We start from the raw sequence: 19,301 nt of genomic DNA on the forward strand, positions 1-19,301 counted from the left end.
GACATACCCCAATTCAATCAATCGCAGATAACTGTGCTGTAGGTTCACTCAGAATGTTGACACTATACAGTTTTTTTAACGGAGAGGTATAGTTTTGCGTGTTAAACAGCTTGCATGGTGTGTTGGTTTTAATACGGTTAACTTAAACATAGCTTTCCTGCAGTACGGTTATCTGCACTTGATTGAATTAAAGCTAGCCTATAGCTTCAATAGAAACAGTGTAGTGTTGTCAGTCCTAACACACCATATAGACCAGTGGTCACCAACCGGTTGATCACGATCGACTGGTCGATCTCCAAGCCATTCCTAGTCGATCGCCAAAGAGTTCTGTAAAAAAAAACAACGATAAAGCCTTGCGTTCCTATTTTCGTTTCACACTGTTGACGGTAGGTGCACTTCATTCAGAAGCCCTAGCGCTGGGAAGGCAAAGTGTTCTCATTTTGAACCATTTTATGTGTGTGAAGGTAGAACTCTGCTTACCCGTCAGGCCCAGAGAGCAAATCAAGTGCACCTATAGGCCTATCTCTGGCCAATCAGATAGCTCAGATCACTGTATCTGCACAGTTTCCTTGCGCCATGGACTGTAAAAAGAAGCCCTGAACGCACAGCAAAGTTGATCATGTGATATTTAAAAACTTTTAAAACCATGAATAGAGAGAGACTCAACAAATACACCAAAGAACTGCTGTTTTTATGAGTAAGTTTATGTTTAAGCTGTTATTCAGCACTGTCAAAACTTTGTTCAACAGTTTTATAAGCCATAACATGCGCATTTCAATAAGCTTGCATTGTTATTATTTGCAACTTGTGTCTTTTTTAATATCAAGGATTATTGAACTTCCTCTGATCATAGGAGTAACAGCATGAATTGGTGCATGAGGCAGAAGTAATGCAGTGCGACTTAAGTTTCGCCATCAGCTGGAAGACGGTGTCCCCTTTTCTCAGAGGAGGGCGGGAGAGAGGAGAGAGGAGGGGCGGTGTGTCGGGTGAGAGGCAGCCTCACCGGTGCTCCCTCCCTCCGCTCAGACTGACTATCAGATGCAGGCCATCAATCCAGTAATAAAAAGCTAATTATTATGCTCACTCAGTTGTGCCTCACAAGTTATACAACAAATGATGTATTACCAGTTTGATCATATACCTAACATTTAGAAATATAATTTCAAAATGGTCAGAGAAGAACAACATTGGCAGGGCAATTCAAGTGTAGCCAATATGCAGCGATAATGTATTGAGCCTATAGCCTACTGCACAAAACTGATTGCTACAGAACTGTTTTTAATTGGTTAATGTTGCATAGGCTTATGTTTTTTTTAAGTCATGTAATAAAAACTCAGAAAGTGATCTTGACTCAGAAAAGGTTGGTGACCACTGATATAGACCATTCTTTGTGCCCAAACTTCTAGCTAGCTATACTGAACAAAAATCTAAACGCAACATGTAAAGTGTTGGACCCATGTTTCATGAGATGAAATAAAAGATCCTAGGAATTTTCCATACGCAGAAAGAACTTATTTCGCTAAAATTGTGTGCACAAATTGGTTTACATCCCTGGCAGTGAGCATTTCTCTTTTACAAAGATACTCCATCCACCTGACAGGTGTGGCATATCAAGAAGCTGATTAAACAGCATGATCATTACACAGATGCACTTTGTGCTGGGGACAATAAAAGGCCACTCTAAAATGTGCAGTTATTATTATTATTATTTTACTTTTTACCCATTTTTCTCCCCAATTGATAGTTACAGTCTTGTCCCATTGCTGCAACTCCCGTATGGACTCGGGAGAGGCGAATGTCGAGAGCCATGCGTCTTCCGAAACACGACCCACACCGCTTCTTGACACAATGCCCACTTAACCCGGAAGCCAGCCGCATCAATGTGTCGGAGGAACCACCGTGCACCTGGCGACCGAGTCAGCGTGCACTGCGCCCGGCCCGCCACAGGAGTCGCTAGTGTACGATGGGACAAGGACATCCCTGCCGGCCAAACCTTCCCCTAACCCGGGCGACTCTGGGCCAATTGTGCGCCGCCCCATGGGTCTCTCGGTCGCAGCCGGCAGCTACAGAGCATGGACTCGAACCCAGAAACTCTAGTGGCACAGCTAGCACTGCGATGCAGTGCCTTAGACCACTGCTCCACTCGGGAGTTCCTAAAACGTGCAGTTTTATTTACACAACACAATGCCACAGATGTCTCAAGTTTTGAGGGAGTGTGCAGTTGCCATGCTGACTGCAGGAATGTCCACCAGAGCTGTTGCCAGATCATTTATTTACCATAAGCCGCCTCCAACGTCATTTTAGAGAATTTGGCAGTACGTCCAACCGGCCTCACAACCGCAGAAGACGTGTAACCACGCCAGCCCAGGACCTCCACATTCGGCTTCTTCACCTGCGAGATCATCTGGGACCGGCCACCCAGACAGCTGATGAAGCTATTGGTTTGCACAACCAAAGAATTTCTGCACAAACTGTCAGAAACCAGAGGAGCTCATCTGCGTGCTCGTCGTCCTCACCAGGGTCTTGACCTGACTGCTGTTCGGCGTCGTAACCGACTTCTTCAATGGGCAAATGCTCACCTTCGATGGCCACTGGCACACTGGAGAAGAGTAGACAGTATGACGTCGTGTTGGCGAGCAGTTTACCCCATGGTGGCAGTGGGTTTATGGTATTGGAAGGCATAAGCTACGGACAACGAACACAATTGCATTTTTTCTATGGCAATTTGAATGCACAGAGATACCGTGTCGGGATCCTGAGGCCCATTGTCGTGCCATTCATCTGCCGCCATCACCTCATGTTTCAGCATGATAATGCACGGCCCCATGTCGCAAGGATCTGTACACAATTCCTGGAAGCTGAAACGTCCCAGTTCTTCCATGGCCTGCAAACTCACCAGACATGTCACCCATTGAGCATGTTTGGGATGTTCTGGATCGACATTGTGCGACAGTGAGTTGCAGTTCCCACCAGACATCCAGCAACTTCACACAGCCATTGAAGAGGAATGGGACATTCCACAGGCCACAATCAACAGCCTGATCAACTCTATGTGAAGGAGATGTGTCACGCTGCATGAGGCAAATGGTGGTCACACCAGATACTGACTGGTTTTCTGATCCACGCCACTATCTTTTTTTTAAAGGTATCTGTGACCAACAGATGCATATCTGTATTCCCAGTCATTTGAAATCCACAGATTAGGGCCTAATGAATTTATTTTTTATGATTTGTTTCCTTATATGAACTGTAACTCAGTAAAATCTTTGAAATTGTTGCATGTTGCGTTTATATTTTTGTTCAGTGTATATCTTAACAAGAAAAGACATCACCCATGCGCAGGGATACTCAATACTCCCCCTAGTGGTCCGTTCAAAGGAACACACTCCACTAGAGTCTTTCACTGTTCTCTGCATACTCTCTCTCTCTCTCTCCATATATTTCTAAGCACTCGTGTTAATTTCCATCTCTCACACTCCACCTGTATTTTGATGTAGTATAATTTTCTTATGTGGTATGATTTTGTTGTGAGGCCCACATTTACTATAAATAACTCCTGTGCTAAACACATCTGCTCAATGATTCAAGTGTCAAATAAATGTTACATAAACATTTAGGGTAGGATTCCTTTCTATCGGTAGTAGTCACTCACACACATACGTAGACAAAAAGCACAACTTAGTGTTAGGTTTTACCAGCTCATGTATGGTAGTGAAGACACCTTAAAGAAAATGCCTCACCCAGATAAGCAGTGATGGTTGGAAACGGCCTGAATGTCTGACCCTGACAACTGTGTGTGTGTGTGTGTTTGTGTGTGTTTTAGGTGCCACAGCCTCTGCACGCAAGGAAGTAATCCGGAACAAGATCCGTGCCATTGGCAAGATGGCCAGGGTATTCTCTGTCCTCAGGTATTTATTGGGAATCATCGATGCATGTCTAGGTGTGCAGTTCCTGTCTACCTACAGTGCATTCGGGAAAGTATTCAGCCTTATTCTAAAATGTATTAAATTAATTAATCAGTCTACATACAATATCCCATTATGACAAAGCGAGAAAAAAAGTTACTTTCTTTACATAAGTATTCAGATGTTTTGCTATAAGACTCAAAATTGAGCTCAGGTGGATCCTGTTTCCATTGATCGTCCTTGATGTTTCTACAACTTGATTGGAGTCCACCTGTGGTAAATTCAATTGATTTGACATGATTTGGAAAGGCACACACCTGTCTATATAAGGTCCCACAGTTGACAGTGCATATCAGCCAAAAACAAGCCATGAGGTTGAAGGAATTGTCCGTAGAGCTCCGAGACAGGATTGTGTCGAGGCACAGATCTGGGGAAGGATACCAAAAAACATTGCAGCATTGAAGGTCCCCAAGAACGCAGTGGCCTCCATCGTTCTTAAATGGAAGAAGTTTGGAACCACCAAGACTCTTCCTAGAGCTGGCCACCCGGCCAAACTGAGCAATCGGGGGAGAAGGGCCTTGGTCAGGGAGGTGACCAGGAACCAGATGGTCACTCTGACAGAGCTCCAGAGTTCCTCTGTGGAGATGGGAGAATCTTCCAGAACAACAACCATCTCTGCAGCACTCCACCAATCAGGCCTTTATGGTAGTGGCCAGACGGAAGCAAGTCCTCAGTAAAAGGCACATGACAGCCCGCTTGGAGTTTATCAAAAGGCACGTAAAGACTCTCAGATCTTGAGAAACAAGATTCTCTGGTTTGATGAAACCAAGATTGAACTCTTTGGCCTGAATGCCAAGCGTCACATCTGGAGAAAACCTGGTACCATCCCTACGGTGAAGTATGGTGGTGGCAGAATCATGCTGTGGGGATGTTTTTCAGCGGCATGGACTGGGAGACTAGTCAGGATCGAGGGAAAGATGAACGGAGCAAAGTACAGAGCGATCCTTGATGAAAACCTGCTCCAGAGCACTCAGGACTTCAGACTGGGGCGAAGGTGTACCTTCCAATGTGACAATGACTCCAAGCACACGGCCAAGACAACGCAGGAGTGGCTTCAGGACAAGTCTCTGAATGTCCTTGAGTGGCCCAGCCAGAGCCCGGACTTGAACCTGATCTAACATCTCTGGAGAGACCTGAAAATAGCTGTGCAGCGATGCTCCCCATCCAATCTGACAGAGCTTGAAAGGATCTGCAGAGAAGAATGGGAGAAACTCTCCAAATACAGGTGTGCCAAGTTTGTAGCCAAGAAGACCCAAGAAGACTCAAGGTTGTAATCGCTGCCAAAGGTGCTTCAACAAAGTACTGAGTAAAGGGTGTGAATACTTATGTAAATGTGATATTTCATATTTTTGAAAACATTTCTAAAAATCTGTTTTTGCTTTGTCATTATGGGGTATTGTTTGTAGATTGATGAGGGAAAAAAGCTATTGAATCAATTTTAGAATAAGGCTGTAACATAACAAAATGTGGAAAAAGTCAAAGGGTCTGAATACTTTACAAATGCACTGTATGTTTATGTATTTTATAATATGTGCCCAGTTACATGATCGTAGGCAGAAGTCAGCACATTGTACTTGACAGGATAGCTATTTGAAAGTTCAAAATCATGTGACTTAATAACAAACTCACAACTAGAAGAATACCAGACGAGCTAAATGCCTTTTATGCTCGCTTTGAGGCATGAAATACTGAAGCATGCATGAGAGCACCAGCTGTTCCGGACAACTGTGAGATCACGCTCTCCGTAGCCGATGTGAGCAAGACCTTTAAACAGGTCAACATTTACAATGCCGTGGGGCCAGATGGATTACCAGGACATGTACTCATAGCATGCCTGGACCAACTGGCAAGTGTCTTCACTGACATTTTCAACCTCTCCCTGACCAAGTCTGTAATACCTACATATTTTAAACAGACCACCATAGTCCCTGTGCCCATAATAGCAAAGGTAACCTGCCTAAGTGATTACCGCCCCGTAGCACTCAAGTCGGTAGCCATGAAGTGCTTTGAAAGGATGGTCATGACTCACATCAACACCATCATGCCAGACACCCTAGACCCACTCCAATTCGCATACCACCCCAACAAATCCACAGATGACGCAATCTCAATCGCACTCCACACTGCCCTTTCCCACCTGGACAAAAGGAACACCTATGTGAGAATGCTGTTCATTGACTACAGATCAGCGTTCAACACCATAGTGCCCACAAAGCTCATCACCAAGCTAAGGACCCTGGGACTAAAAACCTCCCTCTGCAACTGAATCCTGGACTTCCTGACGGGCTGCCCCCAGGTGGTAAGGGTAGGCAACAACACATATGCAACAAAACTGGGGCCCCTCAGGGGTGCATGCTTAATACCCTCCTGAACTCCCTGGTCACCCATCATTGAGTTTGCTAACGACCCAACAGTGGTAGTCCTGATTACTGACAACGATGAGACAGCCTATAGGGAGGAGGTCAGAGACAACCTTTCAATGTGAGCAAGACAAAGGAGCTGATCGTGGACTGGCCGAACACGCCTCAATTAACATCGACGGGACTGAAGTGGAGTGGGTCGAGAGTTTCAAGTTCCTTGGTGTCCACATCACCAACAAACTATCATGGTCCAAACACACCAAGAAAGTTATGAAGAGGGCACGACAACACCTCTTCCCCCTCAGGAGACTGAAAAGATTTGGCATGGGTCCCCAGATCCTCAAAAGGTTCTACAGCCTCACCAGCGAGAGCATCCTGACTGGTTGCATTACCGCCTGGTATGGCAACTGCTCAGCATCTGACCGGAAGGCGCTACAGAGGTACTGGGCCGTACGCACTACCATCACTGGGGCCAAGCTTCCTGACATCCAGGACCTACAGTTGAAGTCGGAAGTTTACATACACTTATGTTGGAGTCATTAAAACTCGTTTTTCAACCACTCCACAAATTTCTTGTTAACAAACTATAGTTTTGGCAAGTCGGTTAGGACATCTAGTAATTCTTCCAACAATTGTTTACAGACAGATTATTTCACTTATAATTCACTGTCTCACAATTCCAGTGGGTCAGAAGTTGACATACACTAAGTTGACTGTGCCTTTAAACAGCTTGAAAAATTCCAGAAAATTATGTCATGGCTTTAGAAGCTTCTGATAGGCTAATTGACATAATTTGTGTCAATTGGAGGTGTACCTGTGGATGTATTTCAAGGCCTAGTGTCAAACTCAGTGCCTCTTTGCTTGACATCATGGGAAAATCAAAAGAAATAAGCCAAGACCTCAGAGAAAGAATTGTAGACCTCCACAAGTCTGGTTCATCCTTGGGAGCAATTTGCAAACGCCTGAAGGTACCACGTTCATCTGCACAAACAATAGTACCAAGAAAAGACACAATGGGACCACGCAGCCGTCATACCGCTCAGGAAGGAGACGCGTTCTGTCTCCTAGAGATGAACGTACTTTGGTGCGAAATGTGCAAATCAACCCCAGAACAACAGCAAAGGACGTTGTGAAGAAGCTGGAGGAAACAGGTACAAAGTGATCTATATCCACAGTAAAACGAGTCCTATATCGACATAACCTGAAAGGCCGCTCAGCAAGGAAGAAGCCACTGCTCCAAAACCATCATAAAAAAGCCAGACTACGGTTTGCAACTGCACATGGGGACAAAGATCATACTTTTTGGAGAAATGTCCTCTGGTCTGGTGAAGGAAAAATAGAACTGTTTCACCATAATGCCATCGTTATGTTTGGAGGAAAAAGGGGGAGGCTTGCAAGCTGAAGAACACCATCCCAACCGTGAAGAACGGGCGTGGCAGCATCATGTTGTGGGGGTGCTTTGCTGCAGGAGGGACTGGTGCACTTCACAAAATAGATGGTATCATGAGGGCGGAAAATTATGTGGATATATTGAAGCAACATCTCAAGACATCAGTCAGGAAGTTAAAGCTTGGTCACAAATGGGTCTTCCAAATGGACAATGACCCCAAGCATATTTCCAAAGTTGTGGCAAAATGGCTTAAGGACAACAAAGTCAAGGTATTGGAGTGGCCATCACAATGCCCTGACCTCAATCCTACAGAAAATGTGTGGGCAGAACTGAAAAAGCGTGTGCGAGCAAGGAGGCCTACAAACCTGACTCAGTTACACCAGCTCTGTCAGGAGGAATGGGCCAAAATTCACCCAACTTAATGTGGGAAGCTTGCGGAGGCTACCCGACACGTTTAACTTGGGTCAAACATTTTAAAGGCAATGCTACCAAATACTAATTGAGTGTATGTTAACTTCTGACCAACTGGGAATGTGATGAAGAAAATAAAAGCTGAAATAAATCACTACTATTAGAAACATTTCACATTCTTAAAATAAAGTGTTGATCCTAACTGACCTAAGACAGGGAATTTTTACTAGGATTAAATGTCAGGAATTGTGAAAAACTGAGTTTAAATGTATTTGGCTAAGGCGTATGTAAACTTCCGACTTCAACTGTATATACTAGGCGGTGTCAGAGGAAGGCCCAACAAATTGTCAAAGACTCCAGTCACCCAAGTCATAGACTGTTCTCTCTGCTACCAAGTGGTACCGGAGTGCCAAGTCTAGGACCAAAGGCTCCTTAACAGCTTCCACCCCCAAGCCATAAAACTGCTGAACAACTAAACTAATCAAATGGCCACCCGGACTATTTACATTGAACCCTACCCCCTTTTGTTTTTATACTGCTGCTACTCGCTGTTTATTATCTAAGCATAGTCACTATTTAGTAAATATTTTATTAACTCTATTTCTTGAACTGCATTGTTGGTTAAGGGCTTGTAAGTAAGAATTTCACGTTAAGGTTGTATTTGGCTCATGTGACAAATACAATTGGATTTGATTTGAATTAGGCTTCAATGAAAACCTTTTACCGTAGGCCAAAATTCTTTATGTATTACTAATTAACGTATACTGTATTTGATTAAATACTTATTTTTGGCATGGCGCGTCGACCAACCTCGTCCCCAATTATCTCTTAAAGTAACTGTCCAGGGAAATTCTCACTTTTAAAAGTTAATATTCTGTTGTTGACTCATCCTATGCACGTATTTGTGGCCAAAGCCTAAATTGGAGAAGAAACACCTCAAACTTGTTGTCACGAACATCAAAGGAAGTAGACCAAAGCGCAGCGTGGTGAGCGTACATATTCCTTTTTATTGATGACGTCGACAAAAACAATAAATAATACAAAAACGACCGTGACGCTTAAGGTTATAGTGCCACAAACAAAGACAACTTCCCACACTGAAAGGAGGGAAAAGGGCTACCTAAGTATGGTTCCCAATCAGAGACAACGATAGACAGCTGTCCCTGATTGAGAACCATACCCGGCCAAAACATAGAAATACAAAAACATAGAATGCCCACCCCAAATCACACCCTGACCAAACCAAATAGAGACATAAAAAGGCTCTCTAAGGTCAGGGTGTGACACTTGTATCTCAAACAGACTGTTTCAAACATGATGTCATGTTGGCTCATTGGCTGAGCTGGCCAATCAGCAGTCTACTCGAATGAATATTTTTGAATGACTGGTATACGCCCACACCATTCTGTTGTTGGGGCACGACTACATTATTCAAACACAGGAAATATGCTTTTTAACAAACTTAATTACCATTTTTTGTAAGGAAAACTATTTCACTCAAATTTTTATTTATTATAGGTCATATTTCATAGAAATCTTGAAACACTGGACAGTTACTTTTTAAATAGTGAAAAGCTCTTCCTGTGTCTCAACTCTTCCTGTTCAGTGCTCCTTTTCTGTTTAAACTCTCACTTCCGGGTTCAACTCCCAATAGATAATAATAATAATTTATTAAACTTTTATAGCACTATTCATTAAATAAAGACATTTCAAAGTGATGTCAAGCAATAACAACAGCAAAAAAACAAGCAATTTAAAAACAACATCCTGAATCATCGTGGTCAAGAGACTGAAGAAGAAAGTTCATGGCTTGATTGTCATTTCATACAGCTGAAGCAATAGGAGCAAGAACTTTCATAAACATTGAGCTAATAAACAGCTTCATGGTTAGTTGAATCCAGTTCCATTTCTTTGTTTGTTGTCCCTGTAGGGAGGAGAGTGAGAGTGTGTTGACACTGAAAGGGCTGACCCCCACCGGCATGCTGCCCAGTGGAGTGCTGTCCGGAGGCAAGGAGAAGCTCCAGAATGGTACGCCCCACAACACACACGCTGGACCTCCATGCCTAGCCCACAACACCCCTCACACTCCCCAGGCCACCGTGTTCCGCCCCCATCAATACACACTTATACAAATATTTAATTAGCAACGCATCTACCTCAAAGACAAGCAGTTACCTGATACTTATTTCGCACATTTTTTTTCTCTCAGGACATTTTCTCTTAATTAAACCCGGTATATTTCTTTACGACTTTTATGTCATAGAACACAGTTGCAGCAGTGGGAAATACAATGTAACTATCTGTATTCAATATAAACATTACTGCAGCAAAGTTACCCTAGAATAAGCTAATATCTAAGTACTGCAAAGCTTTGTCCCTTTCTCTGATGTTGGTTTTAGATAATACCGTCATAAAATGTTAGAAGTTTTTCGCCATTGTCTCTTAATGCTGTCTTGCTTTCCTTACCCCCCCCCCCCTCTCTCTCTCCACCTTTCTCTCTGAAATCTACTGGTTATATCTCAAATATTGTCTCTGTCTTCTTCTTTCTCCTCTTTCCCTAGAAACCACAGGTATAATCTGTTGTGCAAGTATTGTGTCAGCAGTGTTTTGTGAGAATATTGTAGAATTCACCCTCCTATGTTGAATTCCAAACACTCCCAAAAACAGTCTGACGATCGATCTCCTTTACGTGACAGACTAGCATTATAAGATGCTTTTCCACAGGGAAGACATTTCTTCCAAAGATGACAAGTGGAATTGAATAATCTACCGACGGAATCAGGCTATAACATAGACAATTTAGAATTTGAATTTATTTTAAATAGAACAAAATCATGTCCTTTGATTTGACAAATTTGAAGTGATTTTTAAGATGTCAGGGAAGGCTAGGTACCGAGTAAGATGCAAAGGATGAATTGGAATTGACATAAACAACCGTGTATGAAAGGGGATACATATTATCTACCTTGTCACCCACAAACAAGGCAGAAATCCAAAGAACTTCATTCTCCTCTCTTTGGTTCTCTTGGTCAGTTTAAGTCTCCTCTATCAGTTGTTTTAGAATGTAGGCCTACAGTGAATTTAAGTCATGTTTTCGAGCCTCTTCTGCTCTCAACCGTCGACATCTATTTCTGGGTTCACTTCTCCCGAAGTTTACCACAGAAATGCTACATGTTTGCCCTATAAACAGTAGTCTATAACTTTATCTCAAGCACACACACCCACACGCACACACACACACACACACAAATATACTCACACACATACACACAAACCACACATTGTTGATTCCGACTGCATAGGGGCAACCATGTACAGTAGTTCCCAGTGATGCAACGATGGGCCAAAGCCATCCAATGGAGATGCAGTAGCGAGGAGGAGCCATGTTGGGAGGCAGAGTGACGTTCAAAGAGATTTTCTGTCGCAGCATTGGTAGAATCACAGCTCGCCATAGGCTCCTATTGTTCAGACAGTCTCCAATGTGCTTCTACCGCAATGTTGTGCAATCCATCAACCACTTGGTTTCTTTTGGACCTCCTTATAGCTTTCCTGTGTGTGTACGTCGCTCTTGTGCATTATGTATCGTACCTCCATAGCCACATCGACCTGTTCAAGTGTAGAACTGTAGCCGCTAAGTATTATTTGCAGTCCCACCCGAGCCCATTTCTTTTTCTCTGTGTGCACCACCTGAGTACAGAGTCATTTCCGTATTTCTGGTGATAAGTGTTTGATGATAAGTATTGCTAAAAAACAGAAGGAGTTGTACGGTAAGTGGTAAGTGCATCAAAATATTCCCATGATGTGTTTTTTAAAGGTGCATCTGCTCTTTCGACGGTTCATGTCCAAAGACGCGGCTGCGCTACAGTTCATGATAGCTAGTAGCCTATGTTTCTGAGAACATTTTGAATTCTTCTTCTCTTTTATCTGGTCTCGGCTGTTCAGTTGCAGCCGCGTTTATGACTTTGGCAGAGTTGTTTCTGTTCTCACTCACACGTCTACATGTACTGTAACCTAACTCCTGTTAAACACCGATCATATGTCACCCCCCCCTCAACCCTGCTCCAGTGTGTAGTTTGTTGAGTGAGGATACATCAGACAGATATTCACATTCACCCCTTTGATAATCATCAACCTTCTCCAGTCCTACTTGTCACGACATCCCCCTTGCCGACATCCATTTTCTATAGCCGTCCAGCACCGCTTCTTGTCCCTTTTACAAAGCTCAAAATACCAGCGCACCACACATGTGTCTACAATGGGTATTTGACTGGCTCCATTCCGTCTGTCACCTTTTTGGTTAACTACCCCCTTCCTTCTTTGTCTGTCTTAACACACCCGCTTGATTCCTGCTTCTCCTCCCATGAGTGTCCTCTGTCCGAAAAACACAGAGTTTTTTTTAACATTGTTGTCTTTGCATTGGCTCTCTCTTTTTGCTGCTCATTGACCGGTTCCTGGGAAAAACCAAATGAATTCCTCGCTGGTCACCCTTCTTCTCATTCGTTTTGCAACCCCCGTCTTCTTCTCTTCAGCTACTATTGAGGCTATTGAGGCAGACGAAGGTAACTAGGCCGGCGGCCCTCTCTGTTGCTTCTTACCGCAATAGACAGGGGCCCCCGCCTGCTGTGTTTTCATCCATCTCGCCGTAGCTTGTTACAGAGTGTGTTGGGTGTTTGCGCTAACAAATTGTGGCATAATAATTAACCCCCCCCCCCAAAAAAAGAGGGGGGGGGAGTATAGAAAAGCCACACTTGTTTCAAAGGGGAACAAAGATCATATCACTGTTGAACAAAGATCATACTAGGCGGAGAGTATTAAATGCATTACTTTTCTTTTCACCTGCTAGGATATAGCCACCCTCCCCTCCCTCCCACCTACAAGGTTTTCAGCTTAGTCTGTATGTACATTGTTTTGCAGTATCCCCTCCACTAAGTAGTGTCCACTCATACGTTTCTCTGAAAAACAACAGCACTCAGCAGGATATTATGTCACACCTGTGACTTCATACAACGCCCCATGCCCCTACACCAACTCATCCACCCACTCAGTCTTCCTATGAAAGACCGATCTGATTGTCCCCCTTTGAAACAACTAATACAGTTGTGCTTTGTCTTTGCACTAATATACGTTAGATATAAACAAATCAGAACAAAATTTGCTTTTCCAACAGAGGCTTTGAAAGCCAAATTGGACTCCAACTCCAAAAACAAAATGGGCAAACAAAGCCACGCAACAAAGAACAAGCTCAACTACGCACTAAATAGTGATTTGCTAGCTAGCTGCTATATATGTTGGAATTGTTCAGCGACTCCTCATAAGCACCCCCTAGAGGATGACGTGCATCAGTGACCAGACTCTTTTAGCTTATTTTTTCCATGTGGTTCCTCTGTGGCCCTGCTGTGTCCTGTTCTCTTTGTTTAACTGCTAATAACCTGTGTCTGACCTGTACTATGCAGCAACACAGCTGCAAGACCCATCAGCCCCCTCTCCCACACACATAATTTAATAATATCGCTAATTACTCCCAAATTTTTCCTCCTGATCCAGAAAAAGGATATCCTGAAAATGTAACTGCTGACTACCATTATAGCCCCCTTGTCCCTTAGTAATTTGCTGCATGTTCTGAGCAGGCTTAACAAGTGGTTAGCAACAAGTACCTTTTGTAGTAGTGTCTATGCATGTGAGCGTAGTCTCACTGTTGTAGTACTTTTCTGTGGTATACTGTATGTTTCAGTGTATGTGGGCCCCACTCTCTATTTACCATTCATTTTTCTCTTTTCCATTTCCTTGGTCCTTTTGTTTTGTTTGTGTAGTACAGTGGTGGGGTGGTCTGGTCCTGGGGGTCCTCAGGTGTTTTCAGTTGTGCCTTTTTGAAATATGCAGTCAAGTATCTTCAGGTTTATTTTTTGATAGAGCATCAGTTGCAAAATGTTGTTTTGACAGATTTTTTTTTTTTTTTACACTATTTACTTCCACGTTCACTTTCACACTGAATCATTTGCAGATGTATTTTCCCCAAAATGCTTCATTTCATCTCATAATTGACTTACATACACTACTGGTCAAAAGTTTTAGAACACCTACTCATTCAAGGGTTTTTCTTAATTTTTTTTTACTATTTTCTACATTGTAGAATAATAGTGAAGACATCAAAACTATGAAATAACACATATGGAATCATGTAGTAATCAAAAAAGTGTTAAACAAATCCAAATATATTTTATATTTGAGATTCTTCAAATAGCCACCCTTTGCCTTGTTGACAGCTTTGCACACTCTTGGCACTATCTCAACCAGCTTCATGAGGTAGTCACCTGGAATGCATTTCAATTAACAGGTGTGCCTTCTTAAAAGTTAATTTGTTGAATTTATTTCCTTCTTAATGCGTTTGAGCCTATCAGTTGTGTTGTGACAAGGTGGGGGGGGGGGGGGGGGGGGGGGATACAGAAGATAGCCCTATTTCGTAAAAGACCAAATCCATATTATGGCAAGAACAGCTCAAATAAGCGAAGAGAAACGACAGTCCATCATTACTTTAAGACATGAATGTCAGTCAATATGGAAAATTTCAAGAACGTTGAAAGTTTCTTCAAGTGCAGTCGCAAAAACCATCAAGCGCTGTGATGAAACTGGCTCTCATGAGGACCGCCACTGGAATGGACGACCCAGAGTTACCTCTGCTGCAGAGGATAAGTTCATTAGAGTTACCAGCCTCAGAAATTGCAGCCCAAATAAATGGTTCACAGAGTTCAAGTAACAGACACATCTCAACATCAACTTTCACAGGAGACTGTGAATCAGGCCTTCATGGTTGAATTGCTGCAAAGAAACCACTACTAAAGAACACCAATAAGAAGAAGAGACTTGCTTGGGCCAAGAAACACGAGCAATGGACATTAGATCGGTGGAAATTTGTCCTTTGGTTTGGTCCAAATTTGAGATTTTTGGTTCCAACCGCCGTATCTTTGTGAGACGCGGTGTGGGTGAACGGATGATCTCCGCATGTGTATTTCCCACCGTAAAGCATGGAGGAAAAAGTGTTATGTGGGGGTGCTTTGCTGGTGACACTGTCTGTCATTTTATTTAGAATTCAAGGCACACTTAACCAGCATGGCTACCACAGCTTTCTGCAGTGATACGCCATCCCATCTGGTTTGCGCTTAGTGGGGCTATCCTTTGTTTTTCAACAGAACCATGACTCAACACACCTCCAGGCTGTATAAGGGCTATTTGACCAAGAAGTAGAGTGATGGAGTGCTGCATCAGATGACCTGGCCTCCACAATCCCCCGACCTCAACCAAATTGAGATGGTTTGGGATGAGTTGGACTGCAGAGTGAAGGAAAAGCAGCCAACCAGTGCTTGGCATATATGGGAACTCCTTCAAGACTGTTGGAAAAGCATTCCAGGTGAAGCTGGTTGAAAGAATGCCAAGAGTGTGCAAAGCTGTCATCAAGGCAAAGGGTGGCTATTTGAAGAATCTCAAATATAAAATATATTTTGATTTGTTTAACACTTTTTTGGTTACTACATGATTCCATGTGTTATTTCATAGTTTGATGTCTTCATTATTATTCTACAATGTAGAAAATAGTGAAAATAAAGAAAAACCCTTGAATGAGTAGGTGTTCTAAAACTTTTGACCAGTAGTGTACATACTTTTCTGCTTGTGAGTTAATTATGTGATATATCAGCAGTGTTTTTACTTTTGTAAATATTTCCTGGTACAATGAAAACCTATTTACCTCCAGCACCAGACATACCCTCTTCAGTAGGTTTATGTTCAGTAGGATTATGTAATCCATTTGTCTTTCGGGTTAAATAATTACGATAATATGGTAATTGGTGTTGATATTGATATTGTGTTGTCATTTACTCTGTTGAATTGTTCATATTGATTGTATTATAGTTCTCTAATGTCTTCAAAAGGCAGAATGAACACTGCATGGGATGGTTTATACCTATGATATTACAAGATGAGAATAAAAATAGATAGAATTGATCATTTAAGTGTTCAAGTGTCTCTGCATTAAGAAGTTAAGTTATATACATACTTATAAATACACACACCCAACGTGTATTCTTACTGCAGTTGTTTCTATGAAAACACTAAGCAGATGAAATGCACATTGGCGTAATACTATTGAGAGAAGTATAGTATAGAAATATATTTTTCTCACAAATAACTATGTTGTTAAAATGTCGATGCCGTGGTTTCTGTGGGTTGGCCTACTAAGCCTCTGCTCTGCTAACAACCATCAAGTGATTTTTCCATTCAGGTGCAATGGTTTATATAGTCAACCATTTCAGAAAAAATTGATTTTTATTCGTTGTATGGAATTCATTATTTTGTCATCACATGACTTGATTCCTATCACAATTAATTATTGACTCTGAACAAAACCAAAGACAACCCAAACACACTGATGTGTGTTTGTGCTTCTGAACCAGAAATAAGTAACCTTATTAAATATTGTACATGTCTTCTCTACTTCTCTCCTCTAAATCACCCATTCCCTCCATTTTCTCCTCTCCATCCCTCCATCCTCCAGCCATCAAGGGCTTCTCGCCCCAGCACAAAATCACCAGCTTTGCGGAGGCCAAGGGCCTGGACCGCATCAATGAGCGGATGCCCCCGAGGCGGGACGGCCTCCCCTCCGACGCCAGCCTCAACTCCCTCAACAAGGCTCTGTCCTCGGAGACCAATGGCACGGACGCCAAGGACAGCAGCAACATCCAGTGAAGGGGCACGCTCCACCACGGCTGGTGGTGGCAGCCTGTGGCGACCAGGGTGGGTCGAACTACGGAAAGTTATCGCTCGTTCACTTTTTCAGGCCCTTGGCCTCCTCGAAGCTGGTGATGACGTGCTTGATTCTGAGACGAGAGAGAGAGAGAGCAAGAGAGAGCAAGAGAGAGCGAGAGAGAGAGCGAGAGAGAGCGAGAGAGAGCGAGCGAGAGCGAGAGAGAGAGCGAGAGAGAGAGAGAGATTTTATGAAAGCCCCTAGCTCATTTTACTGCAGGGCTCGCCAACCCTGTTCCTGAAAAGCTACCCTCCTGTAGATTTTCGCTCCAACCCCAGTTATAACTACTGTAACCTGATTCAGCTTATCAACCAGCTAATTATTAGAATCAGGTACGCTTGATTAGGGGTGCAGTGAAAACCTACAGGACGGTTGCTCTCCGGGAACAGGGTTGGAGAGCCTGGTTTTACTGGATATGGCAATTTTGTGTAACTTCTTACTAACTATTGTACGTTTACAAAATACAGCACTAAAAATGGCAAAACATAAAAAACATGTTTTTAACATATAAGGGTGTACAAACTTAGTAAGGACTATTTATTGATAACTTTTTTTGCTACTCTTATAAAATAGCTCTGAAATAAATTAGGCAGTCTTAAAAAGAATGTTGCAACATTGTTTAAATGCCCCCAAAAATTTAAGTTTTATGGTTTTGTACAGATTATGCTTACCTCAGGTTCATTTGGTGTGTGCTTTTGACCCAGATTTCTGGAAAATGGCAAATTATTACCTTGGTGATGAATACCTATTTTTTGGGAGTTTCATAACTGGAATTTACATTTATATATTATTTGCAAATATGTTTTTGTTGTTTTTTGGGAATATAGATTTTATTGTGGCTTGCTGGAATTCTGTGAGTGTTCATTTTTCTCTTTTTAAAGTATTGCGAACAAAGTAAACATAAAGAACCTATATTGTGTAAAAAAAACAATCAACTGAAAGTGTCTGCCTATGCATGTTTTATAAAATGAAACAAAGGAATGGATAAATGAATTGAATGCCTTGGCTACGGAGGCCTGTTTTTAAATGTAGTGCGCTTAGTGAATATATACTGGAAATGTATATCGGCATTCATTAAATTAACGCCATGATAATGCTTTATATGGCTTCAACTTCTTTTATAATTGAAACATTTAACTATCTGAGATGGAAAAGGAATCATATTTTTAACATGTGCTTGAAAGTGCTCACAGTCGGATTTAGCATGTTTGACAATTCTTGTGAGGTTTGTGGTTACATGTGGAACTCAAAATGCATGATAACTGTTAGTGCCATATAACGGTTTAGAAATGTTTGTTCTGTTTTGTAAACGTGCCACAGAAAGTGTAATTTGATTACTATTATTATTAATGTTATTATTATTTGGAACTCTGCTTTGTATATCAGTTACAGGTTTGTTACTGCTTAATACTTTAAGATAAAACAAAACAACTTTTCTTTTTTTTTAAACTGCTTAAGTGCCCAAGTAATTCACTACACGACATAAAGCCTTGCTTTTGTAATTTAACTTCAAACCAGTTGGCAGATGAAGCATGCACTCAACTATGAAAAAGTATTTTATATTACTGTTCAATAAAAAATGTGCATGTATTTCAACTTAAATGAAACTGTTTATTTGTGTGTGGTATATTCCTATTCTCAGATTTCAAGTCAATGTAAACATAAAAAATAAAAAATGTATTACATCCTAAATATATACACTTTTGGAAATGTTTTAATGATGACTGAATGATGATTACATGGTGTACGCCAAAACATTCATAATGAGCTCTTCATAAATTATTATCTATAGCACACTTATTTCATAAATTGGATTTCATAGCTGCCTCCCAAAAAGTATGTATCTCTCTAGTCACTGGAACTTAAGAGACTTGGCTTAAAGGAGAATTCTGCTTTTTACAACCAAATCTACATTTTTGATGTAAATGGCATGTTATGGAAGGGTCCAGACACGTTTTTTGCAATTTCACTTGTTTTTGAGAAACTTAACCCAACCAGCAATTCACTTTCTCATACTCGTTGTGCAGTACGTGGCTCTAAACAAACATAGATAAATGTACAAAAAATACCCTTAATACATCCTTTTAGAAACTGAAAAGCTATCAGTCTAATAATGCAGGTCTTTAGATTTAGTACACATGAAATTGTGTCATTCCAAACTTTATCCGCAACGTTATATTCCATTTTGTGCAACTTGAGCTGTTTCCCCTTTCCAGCTGTTCCATTCTCCATCCAGCTTGCTGCTAGAATGGATGGAGAGGTATTTCTCGAGTCGCAACCAAATGGAATATAACGTTGCAGATAAAGTTCGGAATGACAAACTTGGGTGTTTTTGGGGAATTTGTTACAACTTTTTTCAGATCCCCCATACTGCACAA

The 19,301-nt window shown here is 41.9% G+C and overlaps 1 protein-coding gene across 1 annotated transcript in view; it reads left to right on the plus strand.

The window, feature by feature from the left end:
- LOC120030311 (serine/threonine-protein phosphatase 2B catalytic subunit alpha isoform-like) overlaps nucleotides 1-18,617 on the plus strand; it is a 107,131-nt gene extending 88,514 nt beyond the window's left edge. The window contains exons 11-13 of the mRNA XM_038975664.1: nucleotides 3,824-3,908; nucleotides 10,057-10,154; nucleotides 16,675-18,617. Of these exons, the coding sequence (XP_038831592.1) occupies nucleotides 3,824-3,908; nucleotides 10,057-10,154; nucleotides 16,675-16,865 (374 nt within the window). The 3' untranslated portion in view covers nucleotides 16,866-18,617. The remainder of the gene's footprint in view (nucleotides 1-3,823; nucleotides 3,909-10,056; nucleotides 10,155-16,674) is intronic.
- The last annotated feature ends 684 nt before the right edge of the window (nucleotides 18,618-19,301 follow it).

This window comes from Salvelinus namaycush, chromosome 36 (assembly GCF_016432855.1).
Source record: "Salvelinus namaycush isolate Seneca chromosome 36, SaNama_1.0, whole genome shotgun sequence".
Taxonomy (NCBI): Eukaryota; Metazoa; Chordata; class Actinopteri; order Salmoniformes; family Salmonidae; genus Salvelinus; species Salvelinus namaycush.